Genomic DNA, 15178 nt, shown 5'->3' on the forward strand with positions numbered 1-15178 from the left:
GCTTAGTTGGGTGAGGAACGGACTGCTGAGACGAATGTCAGGTTCAAATCTCAAGTGCACACACCTGTAACTTTTCAAAACATGATGTATTTTTGTGAATTATCATCTGCTTTAACAATGAAGTAAAACATTATGAAGCCAGCATACCTCAAAAGTTCTCAAACCAATATTGCGGGTGTGTGAAGTCTACATTAGTAGACTTCACAAAAATATGTATGTATATATATAATGTGCGGATTACCGCACTATGCCAGCTTGGCGGACTTTGGCCTAAACCCTTTCAGTAGTGCAGGTGGCCTGTGCCCAACAGTGGGACAGTATATAATACAGGGATGATATCATTACATAAAAAGCAGTCTATAATAATCTAACATTTGAAAATGCCTGATATACAGATAAAGATGTCGATTTACAAGGCCTCTTTATTTTTTTATTGATAGACAAAGGCTGCATTTGGATCGTCTGATGGAAATCGACGTCTGCCGCTTATGAACTTTGCAATGCCAGATGCACAACCAAGCCGTTGCCTACCGGGTTGTTTTGCTACGGGATCCCAGAAATGGTGTTAATTGATGCGTACATTTCCAAAACCAGGTGCTAAGCCTATGAACACAAATTCAAATAGACATTCCAAAAAAACAAGGGTTTCATGGGACCCTAACGCGTACAATATAAGGGCCATATTAGTCGCTATCTGGGAGCAACATTGACACATCAAGAGATATATTACCCTACCCGTGACCCGTAGTTAGTGGCTCGGGAACATGGGTAACCATAGGATTTGACGAAATCATTTTACTGTATAAAAAGGGAACATAAACGCAGGAATGGAAAGTATCGTTCGTGAGCGAAATCGTAGAAGAGTTAATGAGAGCATGGGAAGCTACGCAAACCATTACAGAGTCCTTCCTCAGGAGTTCTTCATACAAGTGACAGATATTCTATTGTTTACGTGGTTGAAAAACCCGATTACGTCACCATTTAAATTTAAGTAAGGTAAAAACAAGGAGTCCATAATAAATACATTCGTTTAATTAAGAACATATACGAAAATATGCAAGCCAAAATTCGCACAGAAAAGTTAGGTGAATATTTCCCAATCAGACGAGGAGTTAGACAGGGAGACCCCCTATCACCCAAACTTTTTTCGGCAACTCTAGAACACGTATTTCGACAACTCGAATGGAATGAATATGGTATAAATGTCAATGGAGTACTACTAAACCATCTAAGATTTGCCGATGACCTTATACTAATATGCGGAGATCCTAAGACCTTACAGGTTATGATTGAAAAACTGGTAAAGGAAAGCGAAAAAGTAGGACTCTCGATGAACACTAGCAAAACAAAATTGATGACAAACTACATTAAAATTCCAGTCAAACCTGACAACGTCACTGAATTGGAATATGTAAACGAATATACATATCTTGGCCAAATAATATCACCTACAGACATAACAATAAAAGAAATCCAAAAATAGAATAAATATAGGATGGAAAGGTACTGGGCACTAAAAGATGTAATGAAAAACTCGGCTATATCGATTGAAGGGAAAAAGAAAATATTTAATACATGTGTTCTACCAGGAATGACCTACGGATGTCAGACATGGAGCTGTACGAAGAAAAATATTAAAGCACTAGAAGCTTGTCAACACAGAATGGAAAGGAGCATACTCAACATAAAATTAAAAGATAAAGTTCGTTTAAAAATAATCAGAAAACAAACGAAGATTATAGATATAAAATACCGAATCAAACAACTAAAATGGAAATGGTCTGGACACTTAATAAGAAGCAAGGTAGGAAAATGGGCCAAAGAAGTGACGGAATGGTGTCCTAGATATAAAAAAAAGAAGTAAAGGTAGACAATATTGTAGATGGGAAGATGATATTAAAAAGGTGGCAGGTCCATTATGGATGAGAAAAGCAAAAGATAGACTGTTGTGGAGAACACTTGGGGAGGCCTATGCTGGAAAGCAAGACAATCAAGAAACCGGTGTCTAAAATTAAAAAAAAAAAAAAAAATAAAAAAATGTAGCTTATAAGATTGTTAATAAAGGCTATTATTATTATTATTATAAGGTAAAAACAAATTTATATAGATAACAGGAAACTTATAAGTATACTGAAATAGATACTATATATTCAACGGTAAATCGGAATGAATTATTGTTTGTGCATTTAAAAGGATAATTTTGCTGTGGCTAGTTATTAATTAGTTTAGTTATAAAGCAATAACGCACACAAACACCTTTTAGCTTGGCCTTTTAGCCTCGAAGGGGTAAGCAGAGGCGCAATTGCTGCACCCACTTTCCACCATGTGTGTTCCGTCCCATGATGTGATGGGAGGAGCCTATCGCCATATCGTGCACAAATTCTAGACTCCGGGCTTATAGTGAGCAGAAAAATCTAATATCAGTTTACAGTGGCGAAAGTTAAACATTTCCGAAGGGAACCCAACACAACATATTGGTACTAATATGACAAAATGCAGTCTGCAAACCGTTCTAATGAAAATTAGATTTTATAGTAATTGTACATAAAGGGAAACCAGCAGGTATCAGGTTATATGGACCCTTGCCGCTATCAATTTGCCATACCTGGAATTCGAACTTGGGACCTCACAGTGGTGGTCATACCACGCATGCTACAGACGCAGTCCGTCAGTAAATAATAATATCAGCCCTGTATTATATACCGTCCCACTGTTGGGCACGGGCCTCCTCTACTACTGAGGGGGATTAAGCCTTAGTCCACCACGCTGGCCTAGGGCAGATTGGTAGACTTCACACACCCTCGAAAATTCCTATATAGAACTTCTCAGGTATGCAGGTTTTCTCACGATATTTTCCTTCACCGTGAAAGCAAGCGATAATTCACTAAGAATACACACATAATTTTTAGAAAAGTCAGAGGTGTGTGCCCTTGGGATTTGTACCTGCGGACATTCGTCTCGGCAGTCCGTTCCACAACCAACTAGGCTATCGCCGCTCGTCCGTCAGTAGAAACTTAATAAATGTCGATATTTGCGAATCACTTTGTCTGTTTATCGAATTATTTAACAAAAACAGCGCTCACCTCACCCTGTCCAAGTTAATTATATTTAAAGGAAAATCAACAATTTATGAAATCATCATTATTATTTATTTGCGGTTTGTGTACGTCAATTTTCCGTCTTTATACATCATGCCATTATATACATATATAAAGGAGTATTCACTGTTAATATTGCATTTGTGAGCTAGGTAGCGACATATTATCATGGCTACCAACGCTTGGAAGTTATTGATTTTGTCATTTCTCATAAAAAGTTTTGCAAAATGTGATGATAATTTTATGAAAAGTAGTTTAGTATTTGTCATCGATGATACGGGTTCGATGGCAAATGTTATAAATACCGTGAAACAATACGCCAACAGAATATTTGACGCTGTATTGAATAATGAAGACTCGCAAATCGATAATTTCGTTTTAGTGACGTTTAAGGATCCTTGTAAGTTGCTCATACTGTTTTATATACATACGTTAAAGAGTAGGTATGCTATATTTATATATGCTATATTGTATATAGACTAACGCTCGAGCATCGTTTTTTTCAGTTAAGGCCAGGTTTATCTGTAAAAAGTAGTAGCACGAAGTACTGCATGCTAATACACAGTATCATTCACTCTCTTATTTAGATGTTCATTTACATAGATAATACTATATTAATGTATTACTTTTTTTCAAACTGTCCGCAAATATTGTCAAGTTCATTGGAAGAATTTTCGTCTCATAATATTCGTAACGTTTCGATTTTATATTTCTTATCTTGTATTTCGATATTCTCATGTACCTTGTTAAGTGCAACTATTTTTGCCTACGTGATGAAGCGATCAGATGTCGCACATATACTGACAATTTATGACAATAAATTTTGGTCTACTAACGCTTAGATTTTAAACATTCAAGGAACTCAGAAGCGTTTGTTCCAGAACAATGATTGAACCTACGACCTCATATTCTCGAGACGGAGGCTTTGGAACGATGACAATACAATTACCAAGGCAATTAATATTATAAATATTTTTACAGACGTTCGCCAACGCGTCGTGACGAGAGATCGTAATGCATTCAAACAAGCTTTGGACAGCATAATTGTAGGGGGAGGTGGTGATTGTCCAGAGTTTTCATTGTCAGGCATAGAGCTCGGTCTTGAGCTAAGTCTCCCGCGGTCTCAAGTATATGTGTTCACTGACGCTTCAGCAAAAGACTACTCTATTTATGAACAAGTCAAGAACCGCGCTCAGGAGAAATCATCACAGGTATAGACCCCAGTTAAAGATGTCAATTTCTGCCTCCAAGCAGCAGTGTGTAGTCACTGTTGTGTTCTGGTTTGAAGGACATTGTAGCTGGTATAACTACTGGACATAATGAGACTTAAAATCTCATGTCTCAGGTATACAAGCGCAGTGGAATACCAAACAATAATTTGTTATTCAAGGTGTTGGATGGTGTCTATTGTTTATAGGTGGTTGTTTCGCTTACTATCAGGCGAATGGCAAGCTCGTCTCGTCATTCAAAGAAAATAAATATATATTCTCAGACTTGTAACAAATACAGTCTCACAGGCACAGATCCACACTAGGCTGTTTTGCTTATAATTAGGTAACTTACAGCTGGTACTTTAATATTTAAGAATATATTTGGAGAAGGTCAATTGCATGTTTCCAATGCAAAATTATATCAAATATTGAGGGATTATACATAAACTGTAATAGCATACATAGATAATGAGAGAAAAATATAGAATATTGGATATTATACTAGTGCGAAGGTAGGCAGAAGATCGTCGAGCGATGTAATGCTTGTTTTTTGATATTATACTTGACTATACTCATGTGAGTATAGTCAAGGTAGGAGTGAGTATGTATGTACATACATCACACATTTATCCCCGAAGGAGTATTCCGAGGCGCAACCACGGCATCCACTTTTCGCCAAGTGTGTTCCGTCCCATGATGTGATAGGGGGTGAGCCAATCTCCATATCAGGCACAATTTTCAGACTCTGGGCTGATTCTGAGCAGAAAAACCCAAATATCACTTTGCCCGACACGGGATTCAAACCTAGGATCTCAGAGCGCCGCCGTACCGCGCATTCAGTACAACTACGCCATCGAGCCAGTTTATAATCTATCCATAGTAATATAGGTAATAGATATTTTATAAATATTTTCAGATTATATTCGCATTGACTGCTGGATGCGCAAATGAAATAATACTGGAACGCTCATTGGTATATGATCGATTGGCGTCAGCGACCTCCGGCCGTGTATTCCATTTATGGACACAAAACATTGACGAGGTACGTTTATTTCTAAAACGAAGTCGGTTAAAAAGGATAAACAATTCTTATATCGTGATGACGTTTTTAGATGCCCATAATACAAGTTTATTCTTAGCAGGGGCACGGGGAGTTACTAATTACTTTGTTCTGTACATAGATATGTCAATTTGGTCTTTATAGAGCATTATTACTTGTATTTTGTTTTTGTGGAAATAATCTTATTATTATATATATTAACCACAGATTTTTTCGTCACAGTCCAACGAGCTCAGTTTAGCATTATTTTCCTGCCATGTATTCTTTTCTATGATCAGGTCATTTGCTCACGTAGAGTACTAATACTGTCACAACGTGCATATACGTGAAAATGTTTTATGATTGCAGCTACTGAACTGGCTGGTTGAAAACGTGAAAGGGCGAATGGCTGTAGTGGCCAAGAAAGAGTTTCCACCAGGATACCATAATTTAACTGTAAGTAATATTACGTGATACAAAAAAAATACAGGAAAAACAGCGGGAGTATGTACGAGTATTTTTTTGAGACGAATATGAAGATAATTCAGTTGTTGGTGAATTGACGCGTTGCGAAGTAGGAGGTTCTTAATTCGACCTGTATTTTTCTATGTTTGTTACCTCAGAACTCAATAATTTATGGTCAATTTGGAAAAATATTTTTTTGTTTAAAAGAATATGTTTCAGATTAGATAGATTTTTTCAAAATCGGTTTGGTAATTTGATTTTTTAACTAAAAGAACTATAATAAGCATGTCATCCAAACAAACGAAATTGTGAATATTGCTTTCCTGTGACTTTCTCAGTTGTGTTATTGCGTTAAGTTTGGTTGAGTCTACATTAGATACATTTATAAAACATCATACTTTGTGTCCTTCTCAAGGGTAGGCAGAGGTGTAATAGCGCGATAGTCGTACCGCGTGCGCAGCACATAAGCGCCATCGCAATAGTCTATAACTAAAACGCCTTCAAAAACCACTATGACCCGAAAAATAAATTAACATTACCAATGTACTGTTTATGAAATTTGGACTCGGTGTCAAATTATGCTATAGCACCAAGATCGGTAATAATAATAGACTTTTTTCGAATCCAAAAACTCCATGGTCGAGAACCACCACTTGTGTGTAGTTCCACTCATGTCTACCCCCAGGACCTTGAACCTGAATTTAAGCATTAAAATTAATTACGTTTATCTAAAAGCACGTAAAGCCATTGGTGCTCCGTTGATCTCTCTCCGGTCATGTCGGATTACCGTCTCACCGAACTATGTGAGGGAAGGAACAGAGTGCACCTGTGTATTGCACACACACTGGTACACTATAATACCTCCTGCGTACTTGGCAGACCTCCGTTGCCAATTCGGTTAGGAATGAATCAACCTGAATTTAATTTATTACTTTATATTTATTTTTTTACAGTATACCAAAGACCATCATACCAGCCAAGTGTTTATATCAGTCACAGGGACAAAACCACAAATTCACGTCGTTGACCCTAAAGGTTCCGTAGCGCCCACGAGAAAGGTTATTGATAGATCTGAAAGTGCGGTAAGTAAGACAGAGTTTAAAAAAGAAATACCGGCAAAAGATCATAGTACATTACATAACATACATAACATCACGCATTTTATCCCCGAAGGGGTATGCAGAGGCGCAACTAGGGCACCCACTTTTCGCCAAGTATGTTCCGTCCCATGATGTGATAGGGGGCGAGCCTATCACCATATCGGGCACAAATTCCAGACTCCGGGCTGATACTGAGCAGAAAAACCCAAATATCACTTTGCCCGACCCGGGATTAGAACCCAGGACCTCAGAGCGCTATTGTACCGGACGTGCAATACAACTACGCCACCGAGGCAGTCAGGCATAGTACATTAAGTTGTATAAACGCGTTTTTTTTTTAAACGAAAGTATGCCTTGGTCTATCGCCTTGTTTGTTTTGTTATCGTATTGTAATAGGTAATTAAGAAACGAAATACCGTTAAATTTTCATAGCAATATCTCTGAAACTAATAAACTCATGGCCTATGACAAGCATAACTAAACGTGGTGAAGTTCACCTAAGCCTCACATACAAGAGTGAACATCCAGCGTCGATGTATTGTTTAAGCTTATGTTTTATTACAGGTTGTTAAGGTGGAAAGTCAAGAAACTGGCACTTACACAGCATCAATAAGCAGTCCAAGTAAGACGAGCGTTATTGTCACTGGGAAAACAACAATTGATTTCGTACACGGATTTTCTACTTCCATACCCACATCTATAAAGGGAACGTCTACCAAACCGCTACCAGGTACGTCACTGCTTCTCCAAGCGTCACAAGCCTGACGTATATGTTAGTGACACATCGATATTAGCGAACAGCACTTTAGTACTCCATCTATAAAAAAAAAAGCTTTTAATTTTTTTTCATGCGTGCTCGGCAAAATGACCCTCTGCACCTGATGGTAAGTGGAGTGGAGTTAAGAGAGATAAATCCCTAGGCAGTCGACAAAATTATGCAGGCCAGACCTTGCTATCTAACTGGACGTCACTCCACTTACTATAAGGTGCAGTGGAATTATTTTGCTGCGTACTAATAAAATACCTCAAGATTGGACTTGCCGTGTGGTTGGTTTGTGTGTATGCGTGAGAAGATAAGTTTCTAGTAATTTCTAGGGTATGATACAAACCGGCTATCTTAGTACAATGTGAGTGACCATTGTGGGTGATATAGTACTTTTTATTGCAGATGTCAAGTCATACTTATTGATCGATTTAGATATATTGAAAGGTGGCGAAGTAAAATTAACCAGCATTCGAATATTGGACTTGGAAGACAATGTATTGTTGGAACAACAACTGAAAATTGTCGATGAGGAGACGCGTTTGTATGCTACTGTTGATCCTTTTGAACCACCGAAACAGATGTTTAATATTCTTGTGAGTAATATAGTTCTAAAATATTGCATTTTAGACCTTATCTTCCTCAGGTTGGCAGTCAGTTCCTTGAACCTTACCTTGTTCATGGCTAGCCGGAACAGTTCCTCGACCGTTAGAACCAATGGAGTTCATAGTATCCATTCAGTTAAAACGTATGCTTTTGGATAAATTTGATAATTTTAATTCCAGGTGACTGGCTATGTCGTAGACAATAATGAGGTAGTTAAGAGGATGGTTCCTACACCTCTTGAACCCGAATCAGGCAAGTATATGATAGTACGAAAACGAGCTATTCACATCAGATAACATAAATACCTTACGTATTGCTGAAGATGATTCCAAGACTGTATCAAGAAACTCTAAATTTTGCTTTGAATATAATCAACCTGACACCAACAATATCTTTATGAAATTACATTCTATGTATATTACAGTTGCACCGCGCATACAGGATAATGGTAAAACGACGTATACTGCGCTGAAAGAATATGACACAGTTCTGAAGATCCCATGCCATGCTACAGGATACCCGAAGCCAACCATGACGTGGAAAGTTGACGGGAAACCCATTCCGGAAGGTACCATTACATTTAGAACTAACTTTGGAACAATTTTACGTTTACCTCCCTAAGGAGATAGACATATTTCAATTCAATTCAAACCCTAATTAATAAAATTACCAAGTGGTTTTTTTTCCATTGTGATTTATACAAAACAGCACTCGATGGGAAAATCTTTCTACCCAAAATATCTATTTTGTAAATTATCTTTGTTTTAGAGTTGTGTCCCGTAAATTTAACGAAATTAATTTCCTTACCAAAAAAGTGAAAGTTCAAAATAAGATCAATAAGAGAATGCTTACATTGCGCATCAAGACTAATGAGCCTGGTTTAAGAGCTGCTGATTAAATCTAAAACTACAAACTTTTCTTCATAGGTTCGAAATACTCGGTCAAGGAGGGAGCATTGATCGTTCGCTCACCACTTGTAAGTGACAGCGGCGAATACACTTGCACAGCTACGAACAAACTAGGGACAGACAGCAAGGTCTTCAAAGGAATTGTGGAAGGTGAGAACTACAGTTACTTTTGTGTTCTAATAAGGACCTGTTTCATAAGGTCTAGTTAAGAATAATCATCGAATAAATTAGGACCTTACATATTAAATTAGCGTAAAAAAAAATCGAGTTTGTGTTCCTCCCATACCAAATGGCAGGAACACAAACTCGATTTTTTTTTGTAAAATAAAATTGATTAAAATCAAAGTATGCACCATTGTTATCCATGCACTTTTACTATATCATAGGGAGAATCAATAAACTCTCTGAAGGCGGCTTGGACACCCATATCGAAGTCAAATTTCTATCCTTGTAACAAGTTATCCAAATTACCGTAGAAGTAAATGGCTGTCTGTCGTGCAGTGTGTGGTCTAGCGTTGTCCTAAAGCACCAGTGGCCTAGAGCGATTGGCCATGACTGTTTAGCAGCTAGTTTTCAGTTAGTGGCAATAGATATGTGCTATAATCGTTTGGCTAGATTTTATATAGCTGCATTGAATGATGCCGGTAATAGTTCACCAAGTTTCAAAGTAATCTAGGTCTTCGTGAAATCATAATACAACTATTAACTAACAATTTCAAACATTCCCAAGGTTTAAAGAAGGGTCAAATTAACGTAAAATATTTTATATTTTAGATGGAATAAATAGATATGACAAGGTTCATAACGTTCATGTATTAGCAGGAAAACAGTTTGAACTAAAATGTCAGCTGCCATATTCAGAGTCTGATGTAATTACGTGGTTTTACGTAAGTAGAAAATGTTACTTATTATTTGGATCTTACGTACATACATAATATAATCTTGTACGTGTACCATTCCTAGCGAGTTAAGTTACGTCAATGGAAGATTAGTAAGGAGAGTATTTAATAAATCTTCAAAACGCGAGGACCTGGTCTTTACTTTGCTATAGCCTTCAAAAGTTCAATATTCTTTTAGAATGATCAACTAATCAATACGAAACCTCACACAAAGACACTGCACTTGGAAGGTGACATATCTAAAGATGGTAACTACTCATGTCGAGTCAGCAACGAAAATGGCTATGTGATGGATACGTACGAAGTAGACTTCGGATTCGCCCCAACATTCAAGGCCTATCAGGATGAGGTATTTGATTGGAGAGGCAAAGGAGACATGGATTGTGCTGTAACTGCTAAACCTAGTGCTACGGTAAGTTCCTTTCTTAAACTAACTTCTTTGAGACACAGCCTTACTTAATTTTACTTTTTCATAATATTATTAAAGATACTGTTAGTAGGTCCTAATACCACCGCAATGACTATTTCTGCCGCCAAGCAGCAGTTTGCAGTCACTGTTGTGTTCCGGTTTGAAGGACATTGTAGCCAGTGTAACTACTGGACATGATAAGACTTAACATCTTATGTCTCAGGATGGTGAGCGCTGTGGAATGTGGAACCAAACAATAATTTCTAATTCAAGGTGTTGGATGGTGTTTCTATTAGTCATGGGCGGTCATATCGTTTACCATCAGGCGAAAGTCAAGCTCGTCTCGTCATTCAAAGCAATAAAAAATACATTAATATTGTCAACGGGAAATAAAACCTACGTACCGGTTATTACCAACTGTATAACCAACCCTGAATGCTTAGACTCTTTAAATAGTACAAAAGCCGTATTCCCAGACGTCATAATATATAACAGTGCTATTATTGATATTATAGGTCCAATGGATTTATAACGGGAAACGTATAGGCGTAGATGATGATCAATTGATTTTGCCGATATCTGGATTGGGACAGTACATGTGTATCGCGACTAACGCCCATGGCTCCGTAAAGAGAAATTTCAATATAACCACCTCAGGTAAATATTAATAATGAATATATTTAATTCATGTGAAACCATGACTTCTGCTGTCCTTTAAGATTACCAACGTAATGCGTAAGTAGCATTATGTAGTATTTTATGATTAAAGGTTAAGCGTGATATCACTAGATTGACCTAATTTTGGTCTTGAACGAATGAATCTGCTTGTGGCGAATCGTATGTATTTATTACTTTATATATTAATTAATAAAATTTGTAAACAGCCTGCCTTATAAACAACAAAGAGGATTTGGACTGGCGTTCACCGATTTTCGTTGCTGAAGATGGAAAATGGTTACATGGTAAAACAGAAAACGACTTTTACGTAATATCTAATGAAGAGAAACTCACTTTATCCTGCCGAAGCCAGGACTCAGTGCCGAACTCGTTTAGAACGCTTCCAGGAACTGACGAAGTTAAGGCTACATGTGTTGGTGAAAATAAGTTTTTAGTCGACGGAAAATCTTACAAATACTCTGATTTAAAATGTGATCGAGATATTAAGCCTCAAGTGAAAAGAACAGGAGAGCAGTGTTTCAACAAAGACACAGAAATGATTCAAATCGGTTACCAGCTTAAAGAATTTGTTGAAGTATACAGAGTTTGTTTCGACGTCGTAAACAATGTTCCATTGTACTCACAAGTCAAAAATCTTAACGATAACAAATTTACTGGATCTGTGCCTCATTGGCACGTAGCTCCCGGCTTAGAATCCAAAAAGAAAAACTCGTATACCTACAATAAGTCATCGCAAAATTGCGGTGTCGTTAAGAAACAGTTGCTTAATGGCAATTACGTTCCCTTTGGTGCGGCTCAGCGTAGTACCTTCATTGAAAACTTAAACACAGTACCCGTTTGGCAAAACTGTGATAATTCTAGAGTAAGTAATATTTATTGCTTATGTTTTCAAATATAAAATTATTAGATCACCTGTATTACGTTGCATAATAAATAAGTATTAAGTAGTAAACATGGTCCTTGGTTGAGGGGTTGGAACTGCACAAAAACCTTAAGAATGAAAATTACCTCTTTTTTCTTTAAGTTTCTTTTGAAACCCTTTTTTGACGGTTTGCGGAACATAATGTTATTTTTATATACCTTTCTATTGCTGGATAGGTTATACGACTCAAGGGCCTGTCTTGCTATTGAGAGGAATAAGGCTTTCCCCTATCCTGAGACAATTTGAAGAGCATAAAAATTCTATAATTGAAATGTAAAGTACAAAAATCAAGGATGATCAGTTACATACATGACAGCTAGTTAGAATTAATTTTGAAAATCCAGTAGTGAATCAATGTTACACGAATGGCTGTAGTGGTTGTCAGTTCTTTTGAGGTTTTCTTTTTTCAGTTCATCTTACTAGTGATGCTAGTTATAATATAGTTTTCATTTTATTTTTTTAGGCGGATTGGAGTGACATAGAATCAGCTCTAGAACTCTATATTGACGAAATTGAGAGCATGTGGTCGGGGGCAAGTCACTATGTTGATGCTGGGGCCGAATAATGCCTGAGTATTTGTGGAAGGTAAGTCACGTATAAATCATATATACCCGTTAGAAACTTTTATGAAAACAGCGTAAATAAACTGTGGAAAAATCCGGAAATGTACTTCTGAAATATTGCATTGAGTAGGAATGTACACGCTCATGTTACTAGACCTTGTGACGTTATGCTAAATTATGTACTTTTTTCTATTCTACAGCTACCTTACCAATTTATTTTAAGTCCCTTATAACATTTATTTTTCAGCGCATTTTGAAGATCTCGGCAAACACAATATTTTTCTTAAGTTAATAAAAATATGGAATAATTTATTCTTATCCATTTTTATGAGATAAAATAACTTGTAACATGATTTATTATTTTCTCAGGTCGTAAAATTGGTGGACGTGGATCCAATCGCGATAGTATTCGTTAACGATCAACGCCCGAAAGAGAGTCAACTCCTTTGCAAGAATGTGTGCCCTGTCGGAGGTGAATCACTGGTGGAATACGCTGACAAATACACTTATTGCTGCAAAATGAATGACTTCCTCACAGCATTGAACATTCCTAAAGAAGTGTTTACCGTTTAGTACAAACCTAGTAATATAACATTATATAATTATATAGTTTTTATTTTGGAAAATATTTGAATTGAGAATTGTGTGACACAAACAAATAACTACCCAACAATTATTTATTTGTACGGATTTAATTCATAGGCCCTTTAACAGTTCATAATGTTACAAAGAATAAATATTATTTTGGTATTGTTTCTCCTAAAATATTATAATAAACTTAGGACATTATTCAAATCAATGTCGGTCAGCCTCAGATAGATCTGCCGTATCATCGTCTGCTTTATTGTTTGCTTCGCCTTTGATCCCCATTCTCTTCCAGCGTCGCCTAGTCACGGGATACCTACCGACCTACAAAATTCTAACTACATCAATCTGTTTTGGAGTCTTCATACCGTTTTAAAAAGCAATTCCAATCGAATATATATATTTGTAAAATGCAGGTAAATTTATAACTTCGACTTTTCTTATGACCAAGTCGAATCCGCCCCGTGGCTCTAAACATGTATATAACATTTTACAGATTCAAATAAATCATATCATTTCAACATGCAAATTAGGATTGTAAATTATACATACTTGTAACACGATAGTAATAATTTTTTTATTAATATCGTGTTATTAGTATTTTTTTATTAATATTGTTTTGAATATAAAAATTGAAGAAAGAAATATTAAATAAATTAATTAATCTATAAAAATTAATTCTTATTTCCCTTTTGGCCACGCTATAACTTAAGAAAGACTTAACCGATATCATTTTTATTTTTTTATTTTGTTGTTACGGCTAATTTCTCAGAAAATTTAAAAATTTCAGTTTTAACGATTATTTTTTGTTCGCGCATTTGCTAAATGTGAATCTTCAAAATTAATTTAATTGCCAAAATGGTTTTGAGTAAAAAGTAAACGAAAAGCTGAATTTCGACTGCAATATTCATAGCTAAGACAGAACAACGCCTGTTAGCTCAGCTAGTAACAAATAAATGAAAGAAGAGTGACAACCCTACCAAACGCTTAGTACAAACATCAAAGCTCGCTACAATAGGAAGCTTATATTATTGTAAATATTGTACAAGCGATATTTGCATTACTCTTTCCGCTTCCAGATCAAGGATTATATTGTTTCTTTTGTACTAGCTAAATAAATAATGAACTTGAAAGTAAAATGATTGTAACAAATCAGTAGTGAAGGGTCCATATAGCCCGATTCCTGCCGGCTTTCTTTTCGTAACTCGTGTTAAACCTAATTATTATTAGAATGATTTGCAGACCGTATTAATGCATATCAATTATTTTAAAATTTATGGGCAGTCGTATTGCTTACCAGGCGAACGGAAACCTTGTCTTGTTCGATGTAACCACTTCTGGGTAACGTTTTGTTGCTGCGATCTGGTATGGTTGTGAGACGTGTGAACTCTACGCATTAACCTTTTGTCTCTTTCCCGAAGTATTACTTGCAGGTTTAAGGAATTTTGTCCTCTGTTTAATGAAGAAATCCCTTCTAGCCGAATTTCAGCCCGAGATATTATAGTGCAAATTGTGTGTGCAATATACATGTGCTCTCTTTGTTCCTTCACTCGCGTAGTCTCGTGAAACGGCAATCATATATGACTAGAGAGATCTGATGTAAGACCTACTTTACTTCTGTTTCGAGGCACCGGCGATTTCCTGAAGAGATGCGACTGAGTAATTTAATTACTAAGCATTATCGATGATTATGATTGATGCCGGTCCTAGACTATGCAACAATAAACTCTAAATACATCACTTGATGTAGACATAGTGGACTAACGATAGAAACATTTATGACCCAATAAATTGGACGAGTCCCTCGCGACGCAGCAGATATTCCAATACCGCTGGTTTGGCGTCTAGACTAGACTACCCAAACGTTCCTCAAATGTATTCAATACGAACATGACTGCGAAATACTTTTGCAATATACGTAATTTGTTGGGA

At 36.6% G+C, this 15178-nt stretch overlaps 1 protein-coding gene across 1 annotated transcript; it reads left to right on the top strand.

Annotated features, from left to right (window-relative positions):
* Positions 1-3230: 3230 nt before the first annotated feature.
* LOC115455554 (hemicentin-1) lies at positions 3231-13661 on the top strand. The gene is made up of 16 exons (XM_030184179.2): positions 3231-3498; positions 4080-4309; positions 5226-5351; positions 5718-5804; positions 6767-6895; positions 7478-7643; positions 8082-8272; positions 8462-8534; positions 8707-8850; positions 9209-9340; positions 9965-10077; positions 10268-10501; positions 11014-11155; positions 11383-12038; positions 12562-12683; positions 13031-13661. Exons 1-15 carry the CDS (start codon positions 3267-3269, stop codon positions 12661-12663), a joined length of 2757 nt encoding a protein of 918 aa, XP_030040039.2. The 5' UTR covers positions 3231-3266; the 3' UTR covers positions 12664-12683; positions 13031-13661.
* Positions 13662-15178: the final 1517 nt, after the last annotated feature.

This window comes from Manduca sexta, chromosome 7 (assembly GCF_014839805.1).
Source record: "Manduca sexta isolate Smith_Timp_Sample1 chromosome 7, JHU_Msex_v1.0, whole genome shotgun sequence".
NCBI classification, from domain to species: Eukaryota; Metazoa; Arthropoda; class Insecta; order Lepidoptera; family Sphingidae; genus Manduca; species Manduca sexta.